Raw genomic sequence first — 20,237 nt, 5'->3', positions numbered from 1 at the left:
GGAACTAACAGAACATCATTTAAACGAAAAGTAGCATGTGTGTTTCTGGGTTATAGTCTCAATCACAGTGGCTATAGGTGTTGGGATCCTATCTCTAATAGGCTCTACATTTCAAGACATGTGGTGTTTGATGAATCCTTATTTCCTTACAAATCTCTGTCTTCTCAGGTCTCACATCACAGTACATGTGTGACTCATCCTCCACCCACTCCTATATATCTCAATCTGTCTTTGCCAATGTCCCATCTTGAGAAACATACTTCAATTGCAGCTTCTTCAGAAGGCAGCAATGCATCTGCTCCATCCATATTTTCGACTGCTGAGAAGAACACTATATCTTCTTTTATTCAAGAGTCAATACATACTCCTCCAGAATCTTCCAGCCCTGAAGAGTCTCTTATTCATCTACCTCAGTCATCACCCTTACAACCTCCAGTTCCTGTAAACACTCATTCTATGATTACAAGAGCAAAGACAGGTATTCATAAACCCAAGGTGTTCACTGTCACTAAACACCATCTTCCATCCACTATTGATTCTCTTACAACATTACCTAATACTCCATCAACCTTTCTTCAAGCTTCTAAGTATTCTCACTGGATGGAAGCCATGCAATCTGAATTTCAAGCATTACAGTCCACTGGCACTTGGGAGTTAGTTCCTAATCATTCCAACTACAACCTTGTAGGCTGCAAGTGGGTCTTCAAAGTCAAGCACAAACCTGATGGTACCATTGTAAGGTACAAAGCACGACTTGTGGCTAAAGGTTTTCATCAACAGGAATGATTGGATTTCTCCGAAACCTTTAGTCTTGTTGCTAAACCTACTACCATCAGAATTCTCCTTTCCATTGCAGTTACCTATGATTGGTTTGTCCATCAATTGGATGTCAGTAATGCTTTCCTTCATGGTCACTTAAAGGAAGATGTTTATATGCTCCAGCTTCCAGGGTTTGTGGATCCTTCCAAACCTCATCATGTGTGCAAACTTCGGAAATCACTATATGGTCTTAAACAGGCCCCTAGAGCTTGGTATGAGGCTTTTTACAATGCTATTCTCTCTCTGGGATTTAGTTCATCATACTCTGATACCAGTCTCTTTATTAAACGAGACACTTCCATTACCTTTATATTGGTTTATGTTGATGATATAATCATCACTGGAAGTTCAATCATTGAGTGTAAATCAATCATATCCCAACTTCAAACCATGTTCCCTGTCAAGGATCTGGGAGATATTCATTATTTTTTAGGAATTGAAGTACACAAATCTGACAAGGGCTTGTTATTGCATCACACTAAGTATGCTTTAAACTTACTTAAAAAGACAGATATGCTTGGAGCTAAACCTTGTGCAACACCTGTGTCTACTTCCAAACTAGACCATTTCGGCACTCTTTTATCTGATCCCACTTCTTATAGGTCCACAGTTGGTGCCTTACAATATCTTACTTGGACAAGGCCTGATTTAGCTTTTGCTGTTAATCAGGTTTGCCAGTATATGCACTCTCCAAGAACAATACACTTGCAGGCAGTCAAACGCATCCTGAGATACCTTAAGGGCACTGTGGATTCCAGACTTTGGTTTACTAAAGGTCCTCAATGTCTCACTGCTTGGTCTGATGCAGATTGGGCAGGTTGCCCTGTGGATAGAAGGTCCACTAGTGGGTATTGTGTGTTCCTAGGCTCTAATCTAATCTCTTGGAGTGCTAAGAAACAAGCCATGGTGGCTAGGTGATACCATGTTGAAGTTAAGAACTCAGAGAGGGAAATTCATTTAGAGAGGGAAAGAGAGTTGTAGAGAGAGAGTAAAAATATAATTGTGATTCTCATTAATTCAACTGAATAATACACATTGTATTTATGCATAAATATCCTATCCCAATATATGTGCCAGCTCAGCATAAAGTATATAACTAATCACATTCCAAGCGTATAACAACCAAGTGAAGGAATCTAATCTGGTGGTGGTTGTGATGCATTGCTACTGTGTGAGATTGTAATCTTAACACTTTCTAAGCTAAAATCCTAACTCCACCACTATTCTTAACCATTGATTAAAAAAAAAAGAAATGAGTTGTAAAACAAAGGCTCTACGCTCGAATATTTATAGGTCGATTGATGAACACGTTACACGTGCAATATAGTTGACTAGAAAATAAGAGTGAAAACGGGAAAGGTTTTTCTAATTAAATAGAAAATTAGTTATGTGTAATGATATGACAATGCATACAGTACTTGATTAAGTATAAACTAATCATGCTGGGTTAAATTAATTACTTAATTTGGAAGTGACCTCCTCAGTGTTGTAAATCCATGTCTGCATGCACATGCATAACCTTCGGCTTTCTTTGGCAAGATCTTAGACGGTCCAATAAACTAGTTCCCATGCAGCAGTACCGAAACGATAACTTTTAAGTCTAGGCAAGTATTGTCCCTTGCATGTGGCCTCTGGTGTTTTGCATATTCTTAGCACAAACAAAATGTGAGGAAACAAAAGGGATTATCGATGTTTGAAGTTGCATTTTTGCATTAACTCAACGGTTATTATAATTTATAAATATATAATTAGAGGGTTTGTCTTTCTGGATATTTTCCGATCCATAGTCTTATACGTATCGCCTGTACAGAATTGAATTTCACTTTATAATGATGATGAATAAGGTGATTAATTAGTAAAAGGGGGCTTTTAGATTAAATACCGTTCCTAAGAAAAAACAAATGAAAATTCTAATGACTTTAGCTAAAAGAACATTGCTCCACATTATAACAAATTTATAGACTAATGCTAGCGATATTTTAGTTTAGAGACCAAAGCTGCATTGCGCTAAAGTTTAAAGACCATTGGTCTAATTATCTCTTAATACAAATATAAAAGAAAATTTAAGGGTGACAAGGGTGGATTTGTTATCCATCGTGAAAACGAGCCATTTGCTTAAACCAGTAGCTTGAAGCTCTACCCATTTATACCATAAGTTTGTTTAGAGCAACTACGAGTCCAAAATATATAACATTTGGAGATCTATTTCCCAAACACAGTGATACAATTTTTAGTATGAAGTAATACCTTAATATAAACAAGTTTATTTGTAACCACTTAAGGTGCGTTTATTGTACCGAACTATATCGGATTAGACTAGATTTCTGACTAAGCGGGATTCACTTGACTACTTGGACTAAGCAGGTCAAAAATAATGCAATGTTTAGTGGGGTGTCATATTATGTCCTAGACTAAACGAAGCAGGACAAGAATAGTTCGAGTAGTTAAGAGAGCTATTTGCTCGTGCACACGTAATTCTTGTTCCATCTCTCCTGCTCCGATGTCGCTTGTATAATAAAAAATATCCAAATTTTTGGGGTATAATTGAAAAGATCCAAATGATCGACAACGAAGTATGATCTTTATTTTTCTCCTCGATCGTGACATTGACTTAGTAGGCGACTGTCCACTATCATGTCACAAATTTCTTTTGGTTAGTGATCTACACCTCACAACATACTGTCTTTTTGTTTGTTGGACACAACATTTTGGTTGAGAGTAAAAACTATACGTGCTCCAATTCCGAGGAACCATAAACTTAATAAGCTCATGAAATCAGGACCTACAATTTAGGCAAACCTGAAGAGATTGAGCGAGTTGATATAATTTTTTTTTTAGTTTTTTTTAATACTATTATAGGGTGGGAAAAGAGTTCGAAACTATTACACTAATTTAGAGTAAGACTAGAAAATAAGCCCGCGTGTTGCGGCGGGAACCACTGTTTCAGGCGTAACTACATGAATAAGACACATTTAACCTAAATAAATTCAACACAATCATGAATGAACAGAAGGGCACATGAGTGAATGAGGTCGATAAGATAAGCAGCTTGACTTTTATATACATTCAACTAAGCTAACATGTAAAGACATTGCACAATTAGTAGGAAGAAACTGAGTTCAGACTTGCTAATCTATCACCTTGTCTTATAGAAACTCACTTAATACTCTCATAACCAGTTTGCTTGTACACCGTAAAGTCCATCAGTTGTTCGTATAAAGAGGTATGTAGAGGAGGAATACAATAACTATTGATGCCACTTTAGTGGGAAAAAGAAAAGCATGATGCAAAAACATATTATGCTTCCAATGATTCATCCTCGAAGACAAAAATATGAACAAAGAGAAAGAAAAGCTAATAATAATGAGAGACGTAACAGTAGCACCAATAAAACTGCACCCCGTGGAGAAACCACATAATTCACTAACCTTGATAAAGTTAGAAGTATCTGCACCCTGCCTGTCTGAATTCTTGAAAAAAGCATGAAATTTTGAAGCATTACAAAGTGTGCTTTTTAAAACTTAGACACACGGCCTTCTTCTTCTTCCGGAAATTATCAAAACTAATCAAATTGTGGAATTCCAATCGTTAAAATGACATACCATACTGAAGAAATATTGTCGTATGCCTCTCACTTCTTCAATGGAGCTATAGCTCCTTATACCAAGAACTGCAACAATTCAATCAAAAGTGAGACCAAGTTTATGCAAAGTAAATACATACAAAATAACATTATATTTGACAATATAAGACATTGAATTCCTCCCATTCAGAAGCTACATATAAAAGGTACCTTCTTTAATTCCTCTGGAAGACAACCATTAATAAGACCAATTGTCGAGCATTCCTGCATATCAAAGTGTTCTATTAGCTTCTATCTTATTGAATTCCAGCACGCTAATCTTATGTTGTTTGCTGAAATCTAATCAAAATACTTAATTGCAATAGTCTAATCATATCAAAGTCGACGAATTCAGAATATTAACCATCACAACTGATGGCATTAGAAAAAATTGTTGAGCAAGAAAAATAAACACACCCAAGAATCAAACAGTAAAATTCAAGGAGAAAAAAAGCTCAAAGCTGCAATCTTTAATAATAACATCTAACTGAAATGCTCTATAAACTTCAGCAGTTAGAAGATCATAGCAACAAATGCATCAAAAGAACAAAAAACTATATGAAAATTACAGAACCTAGATGAAAGGAAAACAAAAAAGCATCAATAAAATGAGAAACAGAAGAACTCACCTAAGAATTAGAGTCCCAAGGAAGCTGCAGGTTGATTTGATATGCCAAACTGCACTGCGTTTATATATCAATGTTTGAAACAATCTTTCAAATTTCTAAAAAAAATAATAATACTTTGAAATAATGAACAGAATCTGCCTTTTGGTCCAAAAGAGAGAAACAAATAATAAAAGAACAGAACCCTGAACCCTTTAAAGCCAATTATATGTGGGGGTGGGGTTGTGGGATCACAAAAAGTCCAAAATTTTTTTGCACGGCCCATGAAAATTAAACATGAGAACTTTATGGCCTCCGCCTTATTTTTGAACACCAGATTTGAGCTCTGTGTGCTCAAATTAAATGAGTTCATCCAGGCATGGGCTTCAGATCTCACTAACTCTCTGCAAGCATGGGCTTCCTCCTCAATTTCCGTCATATTCTCTCTGCACTCCTCCCTCACTCAATCAGGTCAGAGAGCAGACAAATCTGATGTGGACTTCAATGTATACGAATCCATGGTTGAACTCATTTCCTGACACACTGAGTGAAAGAAATGAATCATCAAATGAAGATCCACATAATTAGTTGCATTTGACACCAAAATACCAATCATTCCAAAACACCATTGAAGCACTGAAAAATCACAAATTTCACCAAATTCAAAAGCACCCAACACCCACCAATAAAATTTGGAAAAAGTCCGATTAAAAGGATGAGATTGCTTGAAACAAAGCCCCCAAAATCACAAAAATGAAATTTTAACAGAAAACCCATTTCTAAGCCCAAACTTACACTTCTAACACATAATTTTCAAACCACAAAATTACCGACCCTAAAAAGTGAACCTGTTCGTAATGGTAGAGAAGGGTTGAGTAGTGAAACCCATATGATCAAACTCACCGAATACTGAAAAAAAAATTGCAAATTAATAATTACCTCAACAGCTAACGGAGCCAAAGCCAAACCCCCATAGCTTCGAATGGCAGAAATGATAAAAGAAACATGAATAGTCCTTCTTCCTTCCCCACTACTGCTGCCACTTTCTCTCTCTAAATGAGTTACCATTACACCAAACCATTAGCATGCAAGTATTTAACTACAATGATTAGTGCTTTGCAATTGAGTCATGATACTGAATCAAAAGAATAAAAAATCATATATTCTTGGACATTTTATCATGAGATCATACCACCACAATGCTCAAAATCCTAAATTAGTATACATGTGCATACGCAAAATCTATGCTCGTCAATTCAGACCAACCCTCATACATTTGCAGCTCAAATCAGCACAGGAAAAAAATGCTAGGCATGTATGTTCCCCCAAAAGTGAATTTATCAGTCTTTGAGATGGGCAATAAAAACCCATCAACATTGTGCATTCAAGAATCATTTTCTTTAAAAAGAAAAAAATAATAAATAAATATAAAAAAAATCAGCTTTTTCAATAATGAATCCAATTAAACAGTTCAAAAGTCAACAGAGCAAAAAACAAAAATCAAGTCACTTTTTATATACATTTTAAATCAATTAGATCAATCAGATAACACAGAGAAGATGGAATTCCACAAAAACTGTAACAAAAGTCAGCTCATTTAGGTACAATTACTACGAAGATTGAAGTCGGAAACATAAAAGGAAGTAAATTTAAATCATTTTTCCCACACTTTCCCAGCAACCAAGCAGAGAATTAAGAAATTGAAAGCAAATGAACTGATTGGCGCATTCAATTTAACCAAAGAAATACGATTTTACTACGACGGGATGAAGAAATGGGTGAGAAATTACTTACAGAGAGAGCTTCGATGACTTGTTCCAGAAAGCCAGAGAGGAGATCCTTTCTTATGAGAGAATCAAATCAGCGTTATGAACCTCACGAAATTCGCATTACAGAAACCCATCTAAAACATTTTCATTCAGAAGAATCATTAGTTTCTCTCATTCTAAATTGAGAATATGTTCAAGAATTGACCCACTGCGTACCTCATAATAAAACCTAAAACTAAAGCCAACCCAGTTCAGCAAATGAACACACTATTAGCTAAAGGGATACAAATTTTGTGATTGAATCAGATAACACATATCTACATGCAAATTGCAATCATATGAGAAATTGGTATCTCTATAACAATGTAATATTTGAACTCCAATTATCGAAATCCAATTAACAAATACACTAATATCTGTACACAAATATAATAACCCAATAATTTAGCAAGAATGAAAAGGAAATAATATGAACAGAGAGATATGTATAATGACCCGGAGGTATACCTTACAGACAGAGTCATTCTTTCGCTTCTTCCCTCTTGACGCTGCACATAATTTCATGCCAACAGTAAGAACAATGCATATTATATACACTTTCAAATTGCAAGAGAAGTTAATATAACAGGATATATTTTCAGTACCTAACCACTTGGCATCCTAATTCAAGAACCGTATTCAAGTTATGATCGTAAATGAAGAATGCATGTTGGTAAATTAGTTAACTACATTGTTACTTTTTCAGTATCCCATATCCATTATATTTACCCCTATGAAGGGTAGGACCGTTAAACCTCAAAGCTCGCCCAAAAATAGGATGGTTCATGTCACATGCTAGAATTCCACACCCTACATCTAACATTCAAGAATAAATCCAAATTTCATGATTGGGCAACAACAAAAGAAATGTTAAAAGATGATAAACCCAACCATGATAACTTTTTGGTTTAGTATGTGTTGTGTGTATTAGCTTTGCATTCTTGTCTGTTCCCTGTTTCTGGTTGAGGTACTTGTGCTTCTTCTTATTCTCGTCAGTGTTTTTCATCAGACGATCCAACCCTACCCACTCATCCCAACTGTTGAGAGAAAAAAAAGAGAGAAAAGGTCAATAAGATAAATGAAATCAAAAGTTTCAAGAGATATTAACCACTGAAAGCTTAAGCATTAGCCTTCATCTCCGATAAACCTCCGTCATCAGAATCAATTACAATATAATGGTCTCATAATAACATCTTTTGTGGTCTAATAAACTAAGGTGAAAGGACCACTTAAAACTGAAGTGAGATGGCAAATGATAACCGGAAAAAAAAAAAAAATACAAACTGAAGTAGGGCATGGCACACCAATTAAATGAGAAATGTAAAACATTTTGAATAAAAGAAATAGAAGAACAATCACAGTAAGAGCTCCAAGAGGACATTTTAGAGACGAAATGAGCTCAAAAGTTTAGAACACGCAGGTCAAATACTTTAGTAAAATGCAATGATTTACCAATCTCACTACCACAAAGGAACAGACAACACCAATCTGAGAAATAGGAACTTCTGGATTGAATCCAAAATCACCTGGTCAATGAATTTAATAAGCTTAGTGATTAGGTTGCTGAAAGATAATTGAAATTATAAAGAAACGAAAAATGGGGTAAAATTATACACATGGAAAGACAGCGAACCCCAAACCCTTATTTTCAAACTCAATATATTAGCCATTTTTACCATGCGAACACATGAAAAGCCAAAGTTGCTGATAATGTTAACAACGACGAACACATCACAACTTGGTGTTCTCACGCAAAACACATGCAAAAGTCAATACATTTGGTTGTTTTTATTAAAGAACCAGGCTCAACTTAAGACATAACGATTGCACATTCCACCATAACAACCGCAAATAAATATACCTCAAAAGCCAAAGGGCCAAGTGCTTTGTCCAACGATCCAAGTTCCTGAAAATCGCAAACACAGCAAAGCCATTAACACTAACTCACAGAACAGCAACGAAAATAACAGCTGAGAAACAACAATGAAAATCTATTTGCGCCAATCAAACACCGCTGGAACAGGGATCATAGCAAAGGCACAACAATTAAATGATTAAAAACCACTAACTCAACCATTTTCTCGTGCAAACAAAATGGTCATCTGCATCCACTTTAAAACCATGCTTGTTCAACGATATAATCATACCAAACAGAAAGACTCAATCCATTGTTAACATCACCAACCATAATTCCCCACCAAAAAGAACACAGCTCCATACATTTGTCAGGAAATGATCACAGTCGTTGCGAACCACAGATTGCGCAACCGTAACACAACCAGATGAAACCTCAATCAAATTTTTTTCTGATAACAAAATTATGGCTCCCCCTCAATTTAAAACCGTATGTACAAACCTCTGCTCTAATTTGTACATCACACACAACAGACACGTTTTAAAACAAAAAATTACAATCATAAAACAACCAACAGAGTGATAGCATAAAAACCTCAACCATGCACCATCATCTGTGAACGAAAAAGAATCAGACGCATCATGTATTTTAGAGGAATAGATAACTGAGTATTTAATTCACACGGTCATCACCACAACAAAAAACAATAAGCCATGAACAAAAAAAAGAGGAACCAAATAATAGGGTAATGAACAAAAATGGGCAAATTGCATACAGTTTGATTTCTGCAAAGAAGCTATAACACTGAAAGACCAACACAATGGGAAGAAAAAGAGAAAGGAAGAGCAAGTGGTATTATCAGACAGTGAAGAAAGCAGCACAAAATATCTGTTTTTCTGTCCCAATTTAATAATTTAAAAACATATCTTGCACTCCCAACTAAAAGTTAAATAACCGAACCAGAACCAGAACCAGACAGAAAACAAAGCAGGAAAACAAATAGGTTTCTAAGCAGGTTCAAACCAGAAACAGTGAAATAAGGGAAAATTCGGTTCAAAAGGGACACTTAGCTTTGAAAGGAATTTAAGCTGCCAGCTGGGAGAAATCCTCATCAATGCTTGCAGATATAGCTTCCAGCTGGAACCAAATCTCTGAAACCAACCCTCGGTTTGGGCGTCCATTCATGCCTCACCGCTTCTCTAAGCATACCTCACCGAGAAAAAAGAAAAGCCAAATTCCGGGCAGCCCTACCTATTGCTTTGCTCATCCTACCCCTCCCTCTCTCCTCCAATTTTTCCTTCCAGGAGTCCTGCTCTTTCTTTTCTCTGGCATCGCACGACCCCTCTCTCTTCTCTCTGCCATCGGACGACTCCTCTCTCTCTTCTCTCTCTCGCATCACACGACACCTCCCATCTCTTCTCGCTGGCATCGTTGCAGGCTAGGCCTGCTCGTGTCACCATCCATCCGAAAAACCCAACCACAAACAAAACCCACCAACCCAGTCACAACCCAAACCCGCAAAAGCCCATACAACTAAATCTGAAAAGAAAAAAGCCCAGCCGAAATCCTTAGTGAATGGCAAGTCCGTAAATAGAGTGAAATTGGGGTCCAAAAACAATGAACAGTAAAGAACAGTGCCAATTGCAATGCTTTCTTTAGACTAAAGTAATAATCTGATCTTATTGGCTCAATTTCGAAAATATTTTGTATGAAAAGAGTTTATTGCTGCATGTTTTTCCGGTTTAATGTGAACAAATAAAAAAAATACCTTACACATAATATTGTATATTTTTTTAGACAATGATAATATTCTGGATACAATCTCCTAAATCCGAAGAGATTTCAACAAAACATAAAACGCCAACTTGGCCAAACTATTTACCACCGTATTGGTGGATTCGAGGGCAAGAAGCATCCAAGTTTTGAATTCATCCACACTCAAAAAATTGAGATGACACTAAAAATCCAAATTAACTCCATTCCAGGTGAAAAGGGTCAAACACTTCATGATTTGGCACTTAAGGAAATTTTGCAAGAAAAAACTGCTTTATAACAAATATGAGAACACTCTTTGACAATGAGCAGCTCCAACTCCAAAGAGGAACTGGAAAGGAACCAATTAGTGTCCATACCAATATGAATTTTGTGCTCAACACCATTAGCAAAACCACCAGAAACAGCAAAGTAGACCCAATATCAGCTCATAACACATGAATACAAAATTACAATAATTATTAGGAGATAGTCACTAATAACCTCACCAAGGAGGCACTTATAGACGAAAATACTAAAACGAAAAACAAAAATGCAACAATCAATTAAAAAAAAGGAAGGAGGAAGGCTAGCAAAAGGGGGTGCCACCGGCCCCAAGTCACAGCAAGGGCCGATGGCTATGGAGTTTTTAGATCTATTTTGGAAAAGAGAGAAAATTAGTATAGCATAACAATACATAATATTGTATATTGAATTGAAACATCACAATAGCGATGAACCAGCTTTTATGTAGATTATTTTCTTAAAAAGGTGGTACTATCCACACATTTCTTTTTACCTCCCACACACCGTCTCTTAATTTTTGTCATTTGATCATCTTCAATCAGTTCAATCCAAAAATTGAAAATTAGAAAACGTACATAATGTAAAAAAAATGACGTGTACATAACACTATCCTTTCTAAATTTGGGTTTGAAAGCACATGTGTACTAGAAGCTCCATTTTGTCGCTAAAATCAAGGATCCAATTATGAGATTCCACAAAGGTAGGTTAAATGTGGGCTTCTCATCATTTCATGGGCCCACAGAGTTGGTGTTCCTTCCTTTTATTTATGTCGACCCAACCTTCAGCCGGGTAACATGCAATTTAGGTCCCTTTTGGATCAAAGCCACATCGACAGATATACACGCGGCATCAATCTAATTTGCTTAGGACTTGGCAGTTGAATTTAAGAATTAGAAAATCCGAGCTGTTGGTTTTGTTTGCAAGAAAAATCGAAGCCCTTTACCTGTGTGAGATGAACCAGCAAAATAAGTCAATGAGGGCGTTTAATTCAATTTGAGTGGTTCGAATTGCTAGACCGGTGCTGAGGTTCCCATCAGGTACAAAATAGACAAAGAACAAAAGTTAAAAGTACGGGAAAGTACGAAGAGATTCTTTTGCAATCAATATATTGTCTTAGCAACATTGTCATTGATATAAATAATTGTTATGATTTCATATGAGAAGTGTTATTGGCACTCCAAAAATCTCATTCTACACTCTTCACAAGTGTATTTTTTTTTCTAAATATAGAAAGTTTAAAGTGTAAAATGAGAATTTTTGAATGCTAATAACAATTCTCTTTCATATGACAAACTATTATTTGTTAGATAATTGTTACGGGGTGTCTCTTCTTGACTGCAAGAATCTGTCTAAAGTATGGGTGAATGTTTTCAAAAAAAAAAAAAAGTATGGGTGAATGGGAAATAAAAGAGCCAAAGTCAAAGCAAAAAAGATCTTCAAATTACACAAATGTGGGTGGAATTGTATGACAATTTACACAAACGTGGTTTTTCACCCCCAGTAATAGTGACATCTGACCTAGCAGAAAAAGAAAACAAATAGGCCATAGAATGATTATGGTACTTTGTATTTTTGGCTGTGATGCCAGGTACTTGAACATTAGCTCGAGGCATTTTCTCTACCCTTTCTTACTCTGAGAATTCAGGGGCAACCCGTGTCCGTGAACAGTTGAACCAATAACCATCTTTAGGCTAACCTAACCTCCTCCGTTCCCCGGGAACAACAAGGGTAGTATAGGAATATTCACCTGCACTCTCCTTCCTAAGTATCAATGAGAAGGACACATGTCACTCACGAGCTAATTAGATAGAATAGATTAGTAAAAGTAGGTCATTGTCCTTGAATCGCAACAATTAGTAAACTGAGTCAAATCGCGACAGCTCAAGCTTCAAACCATAAGAACCAAAGTGAAACTTCACTCAAATTACATGAACTAAAATCATAACCTGGCCAAGATAAAAAGTAATTCTGGAACAATACCATCAATCTATATCATATTCAATCAAAATTCATATAATTCTCTTACAAGTTCTCAACTTCCATCGTTTTTTATTGATACCAGTTCATCAAAAAGGTTCGAAAGTAACGTTTCGAATCTGGTCTCTAATCTATTAAAACCCCTTGTGTAAGGATATTATATACTTGAGGCGGAGACGGAGAGATGGACTGTGAAGTAATGAAATAAATACCATGTTGGCCCTTGTTTTGGACATGAAATAAGGGATTTAACACTGGCCTTGCAGTAATGTCATGTACAAATTGCTGAGTGGATCACATACCTTCCTTTTAGTGTTTCCCTCACATTTCTCAGCAGATTAGACCACGGAAAACCGTTAATAGGCATTTTCCAGAGAACTGAAGAGATCAACTAGGGAGTAGGAAGCCACCCTCTCATTCAAACAGTCGCAATACCTGAGATCAGGAACATAATTCCTGCAACAAGCAAAGGAATTTTACTGTTATTAATTCATGTACTTAAGACCAAAAACAAAGGGTAACTGAATTCTAATGTTTTAATGTAGAGTTGCATACTCAGAAAGTGCAGTGATCTCTTAAGATGGTTCGAGCAAGATCAACCGCTCCACTCTTTTTGTAGATGAGATGCAAATTAAAAGCTGCTTCTCTGCGAAGGTCACAGTAACCCAATTTTTTATTTTCAGCAGACTCTGACTTTTCATGGGGAAGCTTTGGCATGGGGTAATCCTTCACTTGCATTGCAAGAACTTTGTCATAATGCCAAGCTGCCAGAGTCACAAGGCCGACTTGATGGTACGCCCTGGCTATGTTGTAAAAAGCCTCCTGGCTGAATTCACAAAGCTGCAAGTTGTTGTGGAGGAATGCTAAGCCTTGTGCAACACACTGGTGCCTATTCTGAAGTCTATGTCCAAGGGCTAAGTTGACTAAGGCAGTACCAACACAGAGATTAATAAGGGGATTCTCTGGCAATAATTTATAAGCTTCAAGGTATTCTCTCACAGCATCTTGATGACGGCTTTTTTTAGTAAAATGATGCCCAGAAATGAGACTGGGAGGTGCACAGTCTTTGAGTTTGTCTCTCTTATTGCGTAGAAACTTGTAATGCCTCGCATACCAGTCATCTAATCTGGTAATTACTTTGTAATAGCAATTCCAGGCAGCATTGCTGTATGGATGCTGGTCTGCAATGTATTTTACACAGTTAACCCCATGCTCAGGATCAGGTGTGTTGTATGCAATTTGAGCTCCAAGAGACCTGAGTTCTTCCGCAACAGAAGACATGTTGCGAGTCGCCTTCAAGAAAAGATTTATTATCTCCAATGCTTCGCAATATCTTTGCAAGGAGGCCAGTGACTTACACAAATCTATTATGAGGTCGTTATGCTCTTTATCCTTGAGAAGATCTGGCAGGGGAGGTTCTTTATGTATTTCTTCTGGAGGATCATCATCTGAATCATCACTCTGCCAGTCAACTCCAGAAGCCATGGCCTCAGCTCTTTTATCTTCCTTTACTTTTGCCTTCTTCTGAAGCAACTTCTTCGCTCTTGCAGCTTTAAGCAGATCTGAAGCAGGAGCTACTGGTCTAGATCTACACAATAGGTTCTCTTTTTGGTGATCCTCCAGGACTTTGACTCTTTCTAACAGGACAGTTTTTGTGAGCCTCCTTTTCACTTTCACCTTTTGCTGAAGTGATTCGATGCTCAGTGACGCATGTACCAGATGATAGATTGTATCTACAAATTCCTTGGTCATCCCCTTAGCTCGGTAAATGTCGCAAAGCTTCAGTTTCACCTTTCCATTGCACCACCATGGTTCTGATTTATCCGTTTGGGGGTCCATACGATGTAGAATTTTCGGAGGAGATAGCAACAAAATGGCTTCATCTTCTCTGGCTTCTTCAACAAGAATAGAAGCCAGTGTTAATCGGGCCTCAATATCATCTTCAAATGTCTTTAAAGCTTCGTAGAAGCACAAAATTGCCTGTACTCTGTCATTCAAGGACAAATGACATTGAGCGATTTTCATAATTATAAAGCCATTATTAAATTCGACATTTCCTTTCAACATCAAATAATACTTCAACGCAGAACTATGATGCCCAAGACTCATATATGACTCTGCAACTTTAGCAATCATGTCAGCATTATCTGCACTCTTCTCATCAAGAGCACTAAAAATACTTTCTGCCTTCTCCATATTTCCGAGGTAAGCATGGCATATTCCTGCTTTAGTTGTCATTGCCAGAGGCATCTCTTTTTCTGAACAGAATACCAGTTGTGCATGCTCAATATGCTGAAGGGCTTCCTTATGTGAGTTATTTTCCATAAGTATGGAAGCCATCAGATCAATGACACTAAGATCAGCTTCAGTTGGATGATTTCTGAGATAGTCCTCTAGAATCTGTATAGAATGCTCTTGCTGACCACATCTTTCATACATCATTGCTCCCGTCTTGAGTGCTTCAACATTATCAGGACAGGCTTGTACTATCTGTTCATAAGATGCTGCTGCTTTCTGATAATCTCCAAGCTTAACATAAAGTGAAGCACGATCAAATTTCAGACTAACATTTTTAGGATCTGCTGATATTGCTCTTGAAAGGCAATAAATCGCATCATGACTGTTGCCTCGTTTATTGAACCGGTCAAAAAGCAGTTCCCAAAGAGCTGGATCTCTTGGTGCTAAAAATGCAGCAATTCTGTAGCAATTCAAGGCATCCAACTCATTACCAAGATTGTCATGGATAATTCCAAGTGTATGATACGAGTCAGGCAAATCTGGTGCTTTCTTTACAACTTCTGTCAAGATTGGTATGGCCTCTTCAAAACGGCCAAATGCATAGTGAAGATTAGCTTCACCAAGCATTCTATTAATCTCGGGGGTTAGCTTCTTCATTGATCCTTTTCGCCTACCCCTTTTCTTAGACTTCCTTGATCTCCTTTGCATACCATAATTCATGGCCTCCATTATTTCCTCCATGCTTGCTCCAGTAAGATCCTCCCGCCTGGCCTTCTTAACCGAACCTTCGGGCCGGCTGTCCACAAGTGCTTTTCTCTTTCTCTCAGCTAAAGCCTCATAATCCGCCCCCAGAAGTCGCTGATAAAGTTGGTCACCACCATCATCTTCCACAAGATCCAAAGGATTAATCCCATCTATAAAACTCAAGACATTCTCTTCCTCATCCCCATTGTCCTCCTCCACCTCCTCATCTTCGTCATCCTCTTCGTCATCCTCGACATCTTCTTCCATGTCTTCTTCCGAACACACAGCTAGTTCATACTGAGAAGCCTCCTCATGATCACCATCACTAGTAGCATTCTCCTCCTTATCCATCAAAATGTACAGCCAAAGGAACCCTCTCGAATACCCAAACGAAAGAAGAAACGAGGAATATCATACACTAACAAAGAATCGATGATACCCGGAACCTGTTTTGCCAATTATTTCCATCATCAAAACCCTAATAGTTAACATTCCCAAAATACGAGAAATCAAATTCATAACACAAAAAATTTACACAATTCAAAACGGAAAATGCATCACTCTGATTGATTCAAAACCCTAACAACATTGCGGCAATCCAAAAGAATTATACTTTAGCATTAATCAGAGAAACGAAAGAATAATAGAATAATTCAAGTGCAGAAGCAGCTGAGGAACTCAAATTTGGGGGAAAAAATTAGGGTTTTGGGATTGGAAAGTTACCTGGAGCTGGGAGAGGAGATTGGGACAGGTATCGATATCGTTGTGATTTGGATTCGAAGCACGGCAGAAGGGCGCGCAACTTAGTGAGCGCCGGTGGCAAATTTCTAACAAATTATTTATTTTTCGACTAGAAAAATATAAATTACGCTTATTAACGTGGTCAAGATTTTCACATTCTATGATATTTGGGAGTATTTGTAACCGTCGGATCTTTATTATTGTTTTTTTTTTATCAGGCTTTCTATTTTTAGTAGACCTGGCAATGGCATTTCGTGTTGTGTTTTTGTTTTGCGTTTGTGTTGTTTTTGTGACATATTCGATCTTTTAACGGATAATGTCGTGTAAGAGTAATTCCACCTCTAAAAAAATGCGTCAACATCCAGCCTATTTAATTCACTCAGTGAACAGTGATAGACTCCAATGAACAGTAATAGATCACATACATCTCCATCCCTAAAACAAAGTAGCCTAGTCAATTTTATTAAAATATTATTAATTTTTATTATAAAATAATAATTTGATTTTTAATTTCTTCTTCTTCTTCCCACTATTCTCAAAAGGGTCTCTTTGGATTGCCAAAATCCCATGTGATTGTCTTTAAAGTGTGTTCTTCCTTGCCACGATACAAAAGGCTCACCAAATTTTCTGATCAAATCATCCCCAAAAATCCAATCTTTCAATTCGATCCCCCACACTTTAACCCTAAATTTCACTTTTCCAGATCAAATGGAAAATCCCCAATCCAATTAGCTTCGAAATTCAGTAAAATTGAAAAATATGTTGAGCTCAAACTAGTATCAAGCATCTCCCTCCGATGCCTCGTCGCCGCTTTTAGGCCACTCCATCGCCAACAACATCGTCCGAAGTCGGAGACTCATACGTTGGCCGCCGCATCCTCTACATGGAGCAGCTCGGTTCTTGCGACGCGTGAGCAGCCGCTGGATGATGCTGCAAGAGTCGTCAATTAAAGTCCATGAGGCCGCGATAGAGCAGGTGGAGGATCGCCAGAGCGACTGGGCCTACTCCCGGGCGATTATCATGTTGGACCTATTGTGGAACGTTGGGCTCCCGGGAATTGTCGTCGAGGTGTTGTCGCTGAGCTGGAAAGAGAAGCCTTCCGTGCCTTTGAGGACTTAGATTGGCCGGTACGTGTATCAATGCCTGGTGCATATGGTCTGCGTGGTCGTAGAGTGCAAGAGGAGGAGGCGCGGTATCGCCTGGTGTCATGTAGGCCAGGCAAGGGCTTATCACATTCTGAGCCGGCCTAGAGACTTGAGCTGGGTGCCAACCTATCTGCTCAGCTGGAGTGGATTGGCTGGGTGCCGGCCTAAAGGTTCCCCGGTGAAACTGCTTTAAGACCCGTTAAAGTAAACGGGTAATATGACTGGACCCGAAATTAACTCGTTAATATTATCAAGTAATATGATCTGACCCATTACTCGTTAAAATATATATATATATTTTAAATCAATAAATAATAAAATGAAAACATAATTTGACCCCAAAAAAAATTGAAAATATAATACTAAATTTGTATATGTATACCACATTATAACAAAAATATTATTTCAAAACATAAAAATAACATTTATCTTCTAAGTATTACGTACCCCAATATAAGAGTCTAATAAGAAAACATTAGTATATTACTACAAAATACCAAAAGTTCAAGGATATGCAAAATGAAAGGAGTTGCATTTCAAGGTTGACAAAACCTTGCACGTTTTTTACAATAAAACCCTTCAATTTTCTTCAATCACCAAGGGAAATGATATTGGTTTATTTTGAACTCCCTTAAAAATACTATACGTGTGGGTTTGTATGGATTTAAAAATTCAAATGACGATGTACCCATCCTCAAAGTGTAGAGAGTTCGATCACGAGCGTTTGCATATTAATATTATTTCATATTTTTCGCACTTGTAAATTAATTATTATATTTTTTAATGTGTTTGGTATTTTTAAATTACTTGATATTTTTATTTTTAATGTGTTTTATAATTTTTTAATCCCACTCCTTGCATATAGTATACTATAAAAATAAATAAAGCTTAAATTTTTTAAATTTATATAGAATAATAATACAATAATACATATTTTAATATACAATATATACTTAGACACTATGACTATTGTATTTTATAGTAAGTTTTTTAAGTAGTTTAAAAAATTAGAATAAGTTTGTACCCATTAGTTTTTGGAAATTATAAAAAGATTCTTAATCTTTTAATCTTAAATGTACCCATTCCTATAATTTTTTATTTTTTTAATCTTAAATGTACTCATTCTTAAATATAACAATTTGTTATATGTAAAATGTCCCTTTTTTATATAAAATGTACAAATTTTTTATATAAAATGTACAAATTTTTTATATAAAATTTACCCAAATTTTTAATATAAAATCCATTCAAAATTTTTTAATCCTTTTTTAAACTTATTTGGGTACATTCTTTTTTCGTTGATTTGAGAATGATCTATGTCAAGTTTAATTGAAGAAATTTACTAATATTATTAAGCCTAATATCTTCTTCATTTTTTGTGTGTTTTGAATAATGTATCCATGTTTTGGTACAATAATTTTTTTTTTTGTTAAGTTTGATGGCTGTGCCCATATATATATGCGCACACACACACACACACACACACACACACAATATAATAGAGAGTATAATTTATATATTATTATTTTCAATCCTACAAATTATGGGTTATATTTAAAATCTCATTAATATATATAAAAATAAAAATAAAAACAAACAAACAAGTGTACGATAAAGGATTGGAGGCTCTCGTCTCTCCCAAAAAACTCTCCCTCTTTCAACCAAACCCTAGCCATCAACCTCTTCGCTGCCGGTCTCTGTGTAACATCCCACATCGTCCAGGGGAGTGGATCCTGTAAACCTTATATGTATATTCCCATCTTTACCTAGCACGAGGCATTTTGGGAGCTCACTGGCTTCGGGTTCCATAGGAACTCCGAAGTTAAGTGAGTTCGCGCGAGAGCAGTCCCAAGATGGGCAATCATCTGGAAGTTCTCGTGTGAGTTCCCAGAAGCAAAACCATGTGGGCGTGGTCGGGGCCCAAAGCGGACAATATCGTGATACGGTAGAGTCGAGTCAGGAATGTAGTGGGGGCCTGGGCCGGGGTGTGACAATTTGGTATCAGAGCCAATCCATGGCCGGATGTGTGCCGACGAAGACGTCGGGCCCCTAAAGGGGGTGGATTGTAACATCCCACATCGCCAAAGGGAGTGGATCATGTAAGCCTTATCTGTATAGTCCCATCTCTACCTAACACGAGTCCTTTTGGGAGCTCACTGGCTTCAGGTTCTGTAGGAACTCCGAAGTTAAGCGAGTTCGCACAAGAGCAATCCTGAGAAGTTCTCGTGTGAGTTCCTATAAGCAAAACCGTAAGGGCGTGGTCAAGGCCCAAAACGGACAATATCGTGCTGCGGTATAGTCGAGCCCGAGATGTGGTGGGGCCCGGCCGGGATGTGACACTTTGGCTAAGGATGGGGGCCGGTGGCAGCCTCTCCCCTCTCTTTCCTAGCTCTTCCTCCCTTCCTCTTCCCTTCTCTTCCCCATCTCAGCCATCTTTCACCCTTCGCCATTCTCGTTTCTTCCCACCTACTCATGCCGACCCCTCATTCCTGACCTTTCCCTTCCTCATCTCCTCTCCCTTTCTTCTCTCCCACCATTTTGGGTGTAGTTATCCATGGATCTATGTCCTATACCCCGACCTGGGCCATGCCCTTTTAAGATTTTCTTCGATTTGGCGCTTGCTTT

At 37.3% G+C, this 20,237-nt stretch overlaps 2 protein-coding genes and 1 long non-coding RNA gene across 7 annotated transcripts; 1 reads left to right on the top strand and 2 right to left on the bottom strand.

Moving 5' to 3' along the window:
- Positions 1-237: 237 nt before the first annotated feature.
- On the top strand, positions 238-1,737 carry LOC108174047 (uncharacterized mitochondrial protein AtMg00810-like). The gene is made up of 2 exons (XM_017334333.3): positions 238-478; positions 857-1,737. Exons 1-2 carry the CDS (start codon positions 238-240, stop codon positions 1,735-1,737), a joined length of 1,122 nt encoding a protein of 373 aa, XP_017189822.3.
- Positions 1,738-3,836: 2,099 nt separating this feature from the next.
- LOC103411506 (uncharacterized) lies at positions 3,837-10,240 on the bottom strand. Of its 3 annotated transcripts, XR_011571603.1 has the most exons (9): positions 8,716-10,240; positions 8,307-8,380; positions 7,746-7,891; positions 7,323-7,363; positions 6,841-6,949; positions 5,986-6,098; positions 5,071-5,589; positions 4,613-4,666; positions 3,837-4,489 (listed from the first exon to the last, which is right to left on the bottom strand). It is a non-coding gene; the product is annotated as an uncharacterized lncRNA (long non-coding RNA). The 3 variants fall into 3 exon arrangements; XR_011571605.1 differs by lacking the exon at positions 4,613-4,666; XR_011571604.1 differs by lacking the exon at positions 8,307-8,380.
- A 1,945-nt stretch (positions 10,241-12,185) lies between these two features.
- LOC103443207 (uncharacterized) lies at positions 12,186-16,617 on the bottom strand. 3 transcript variants are annotated; one of them, XR_011571139.1, is made up of 4 exons: positions 16,450-16,611; positions 13,300-16,172; positions 13,047-13,200; positions 12,186-12,528 (listed from the first exon to the last, which is right to left on the bottom strand). XR_011571139.1 is itself a non-coding variant. In XM_070804983.1 (3 exons), the coding sequence occupies exon 2, from the start codon at positions 16,075-16,077 to the stop codon at positions 13,300-13,302; it is 2,778 nt and encodes a 925-aa protein (XP_070661084.1). In that variant the 5' UTR covers positions 16,078-16,204; positions 16,450-16,617; the 3' UTR covers positions 12,734-13,200. The 3 variants fall into 3 exon arrangements, 2 of the variants coding, with proteins under 2 accessions (XP_070661084.1, XP_070661083.1); XM_070804983.1 differs by lacking the exon at positions 12,186-12,528 and having other exon boundaries at positions 12,734-13,200; positions 13,300-16,204; positions 16,450-16,617; XM_070804982.1 differs by lacking the exon at positions 12,186-12,528 and having other exon boundaries at positions 12,734-13,200.
- Between the last annotated feature and the right edge of the window lie 3,620 nt (positions 16,618-20,237).

Source organism: Malus domestica, chromosome 09, assembly GCF_042453785.1.
Source record: "Malus domestica chromosome 09, GDT2T_hap1".
In the NCBI taxonomy this organism is placed as follows: domain Eukaryota; kingdom Viridiplantae; phylum Streptophyta; class Magnoliopsida; order Rosales; family Rosaceae; genus Malus; species Malus domestica.
The sequence above is the reverse complement of the archived record's forward strand: the minus strand, read 5'-3'. Positions and strand labels throughout refer to the sequence as shown.

Excerpts from the sequence above, each read along its gene's own strand:
- LOC108174047 (XM_017334333.3), top strand. The coding sequence starts at position 238 with ATGTCCCATCTTGAGAAACATACTTCAATTGCAGCTTCTTCAGAAGGC. Across the intron at positions 479-856 it reads GATTACAAGAGCAAAGACAG|TTACCTATGATTGGTTTGTC; the intron begins GTATTCATAAAC and ends TTTCCATTGCAG.
- LOC103443207 (XM_070804983.1), bottom strand. The coding sequence starts at position 16,077 with ATGGATAAGGAGGAGAATGCTACTAGTGATGGTGATCATGAGGAGGCT.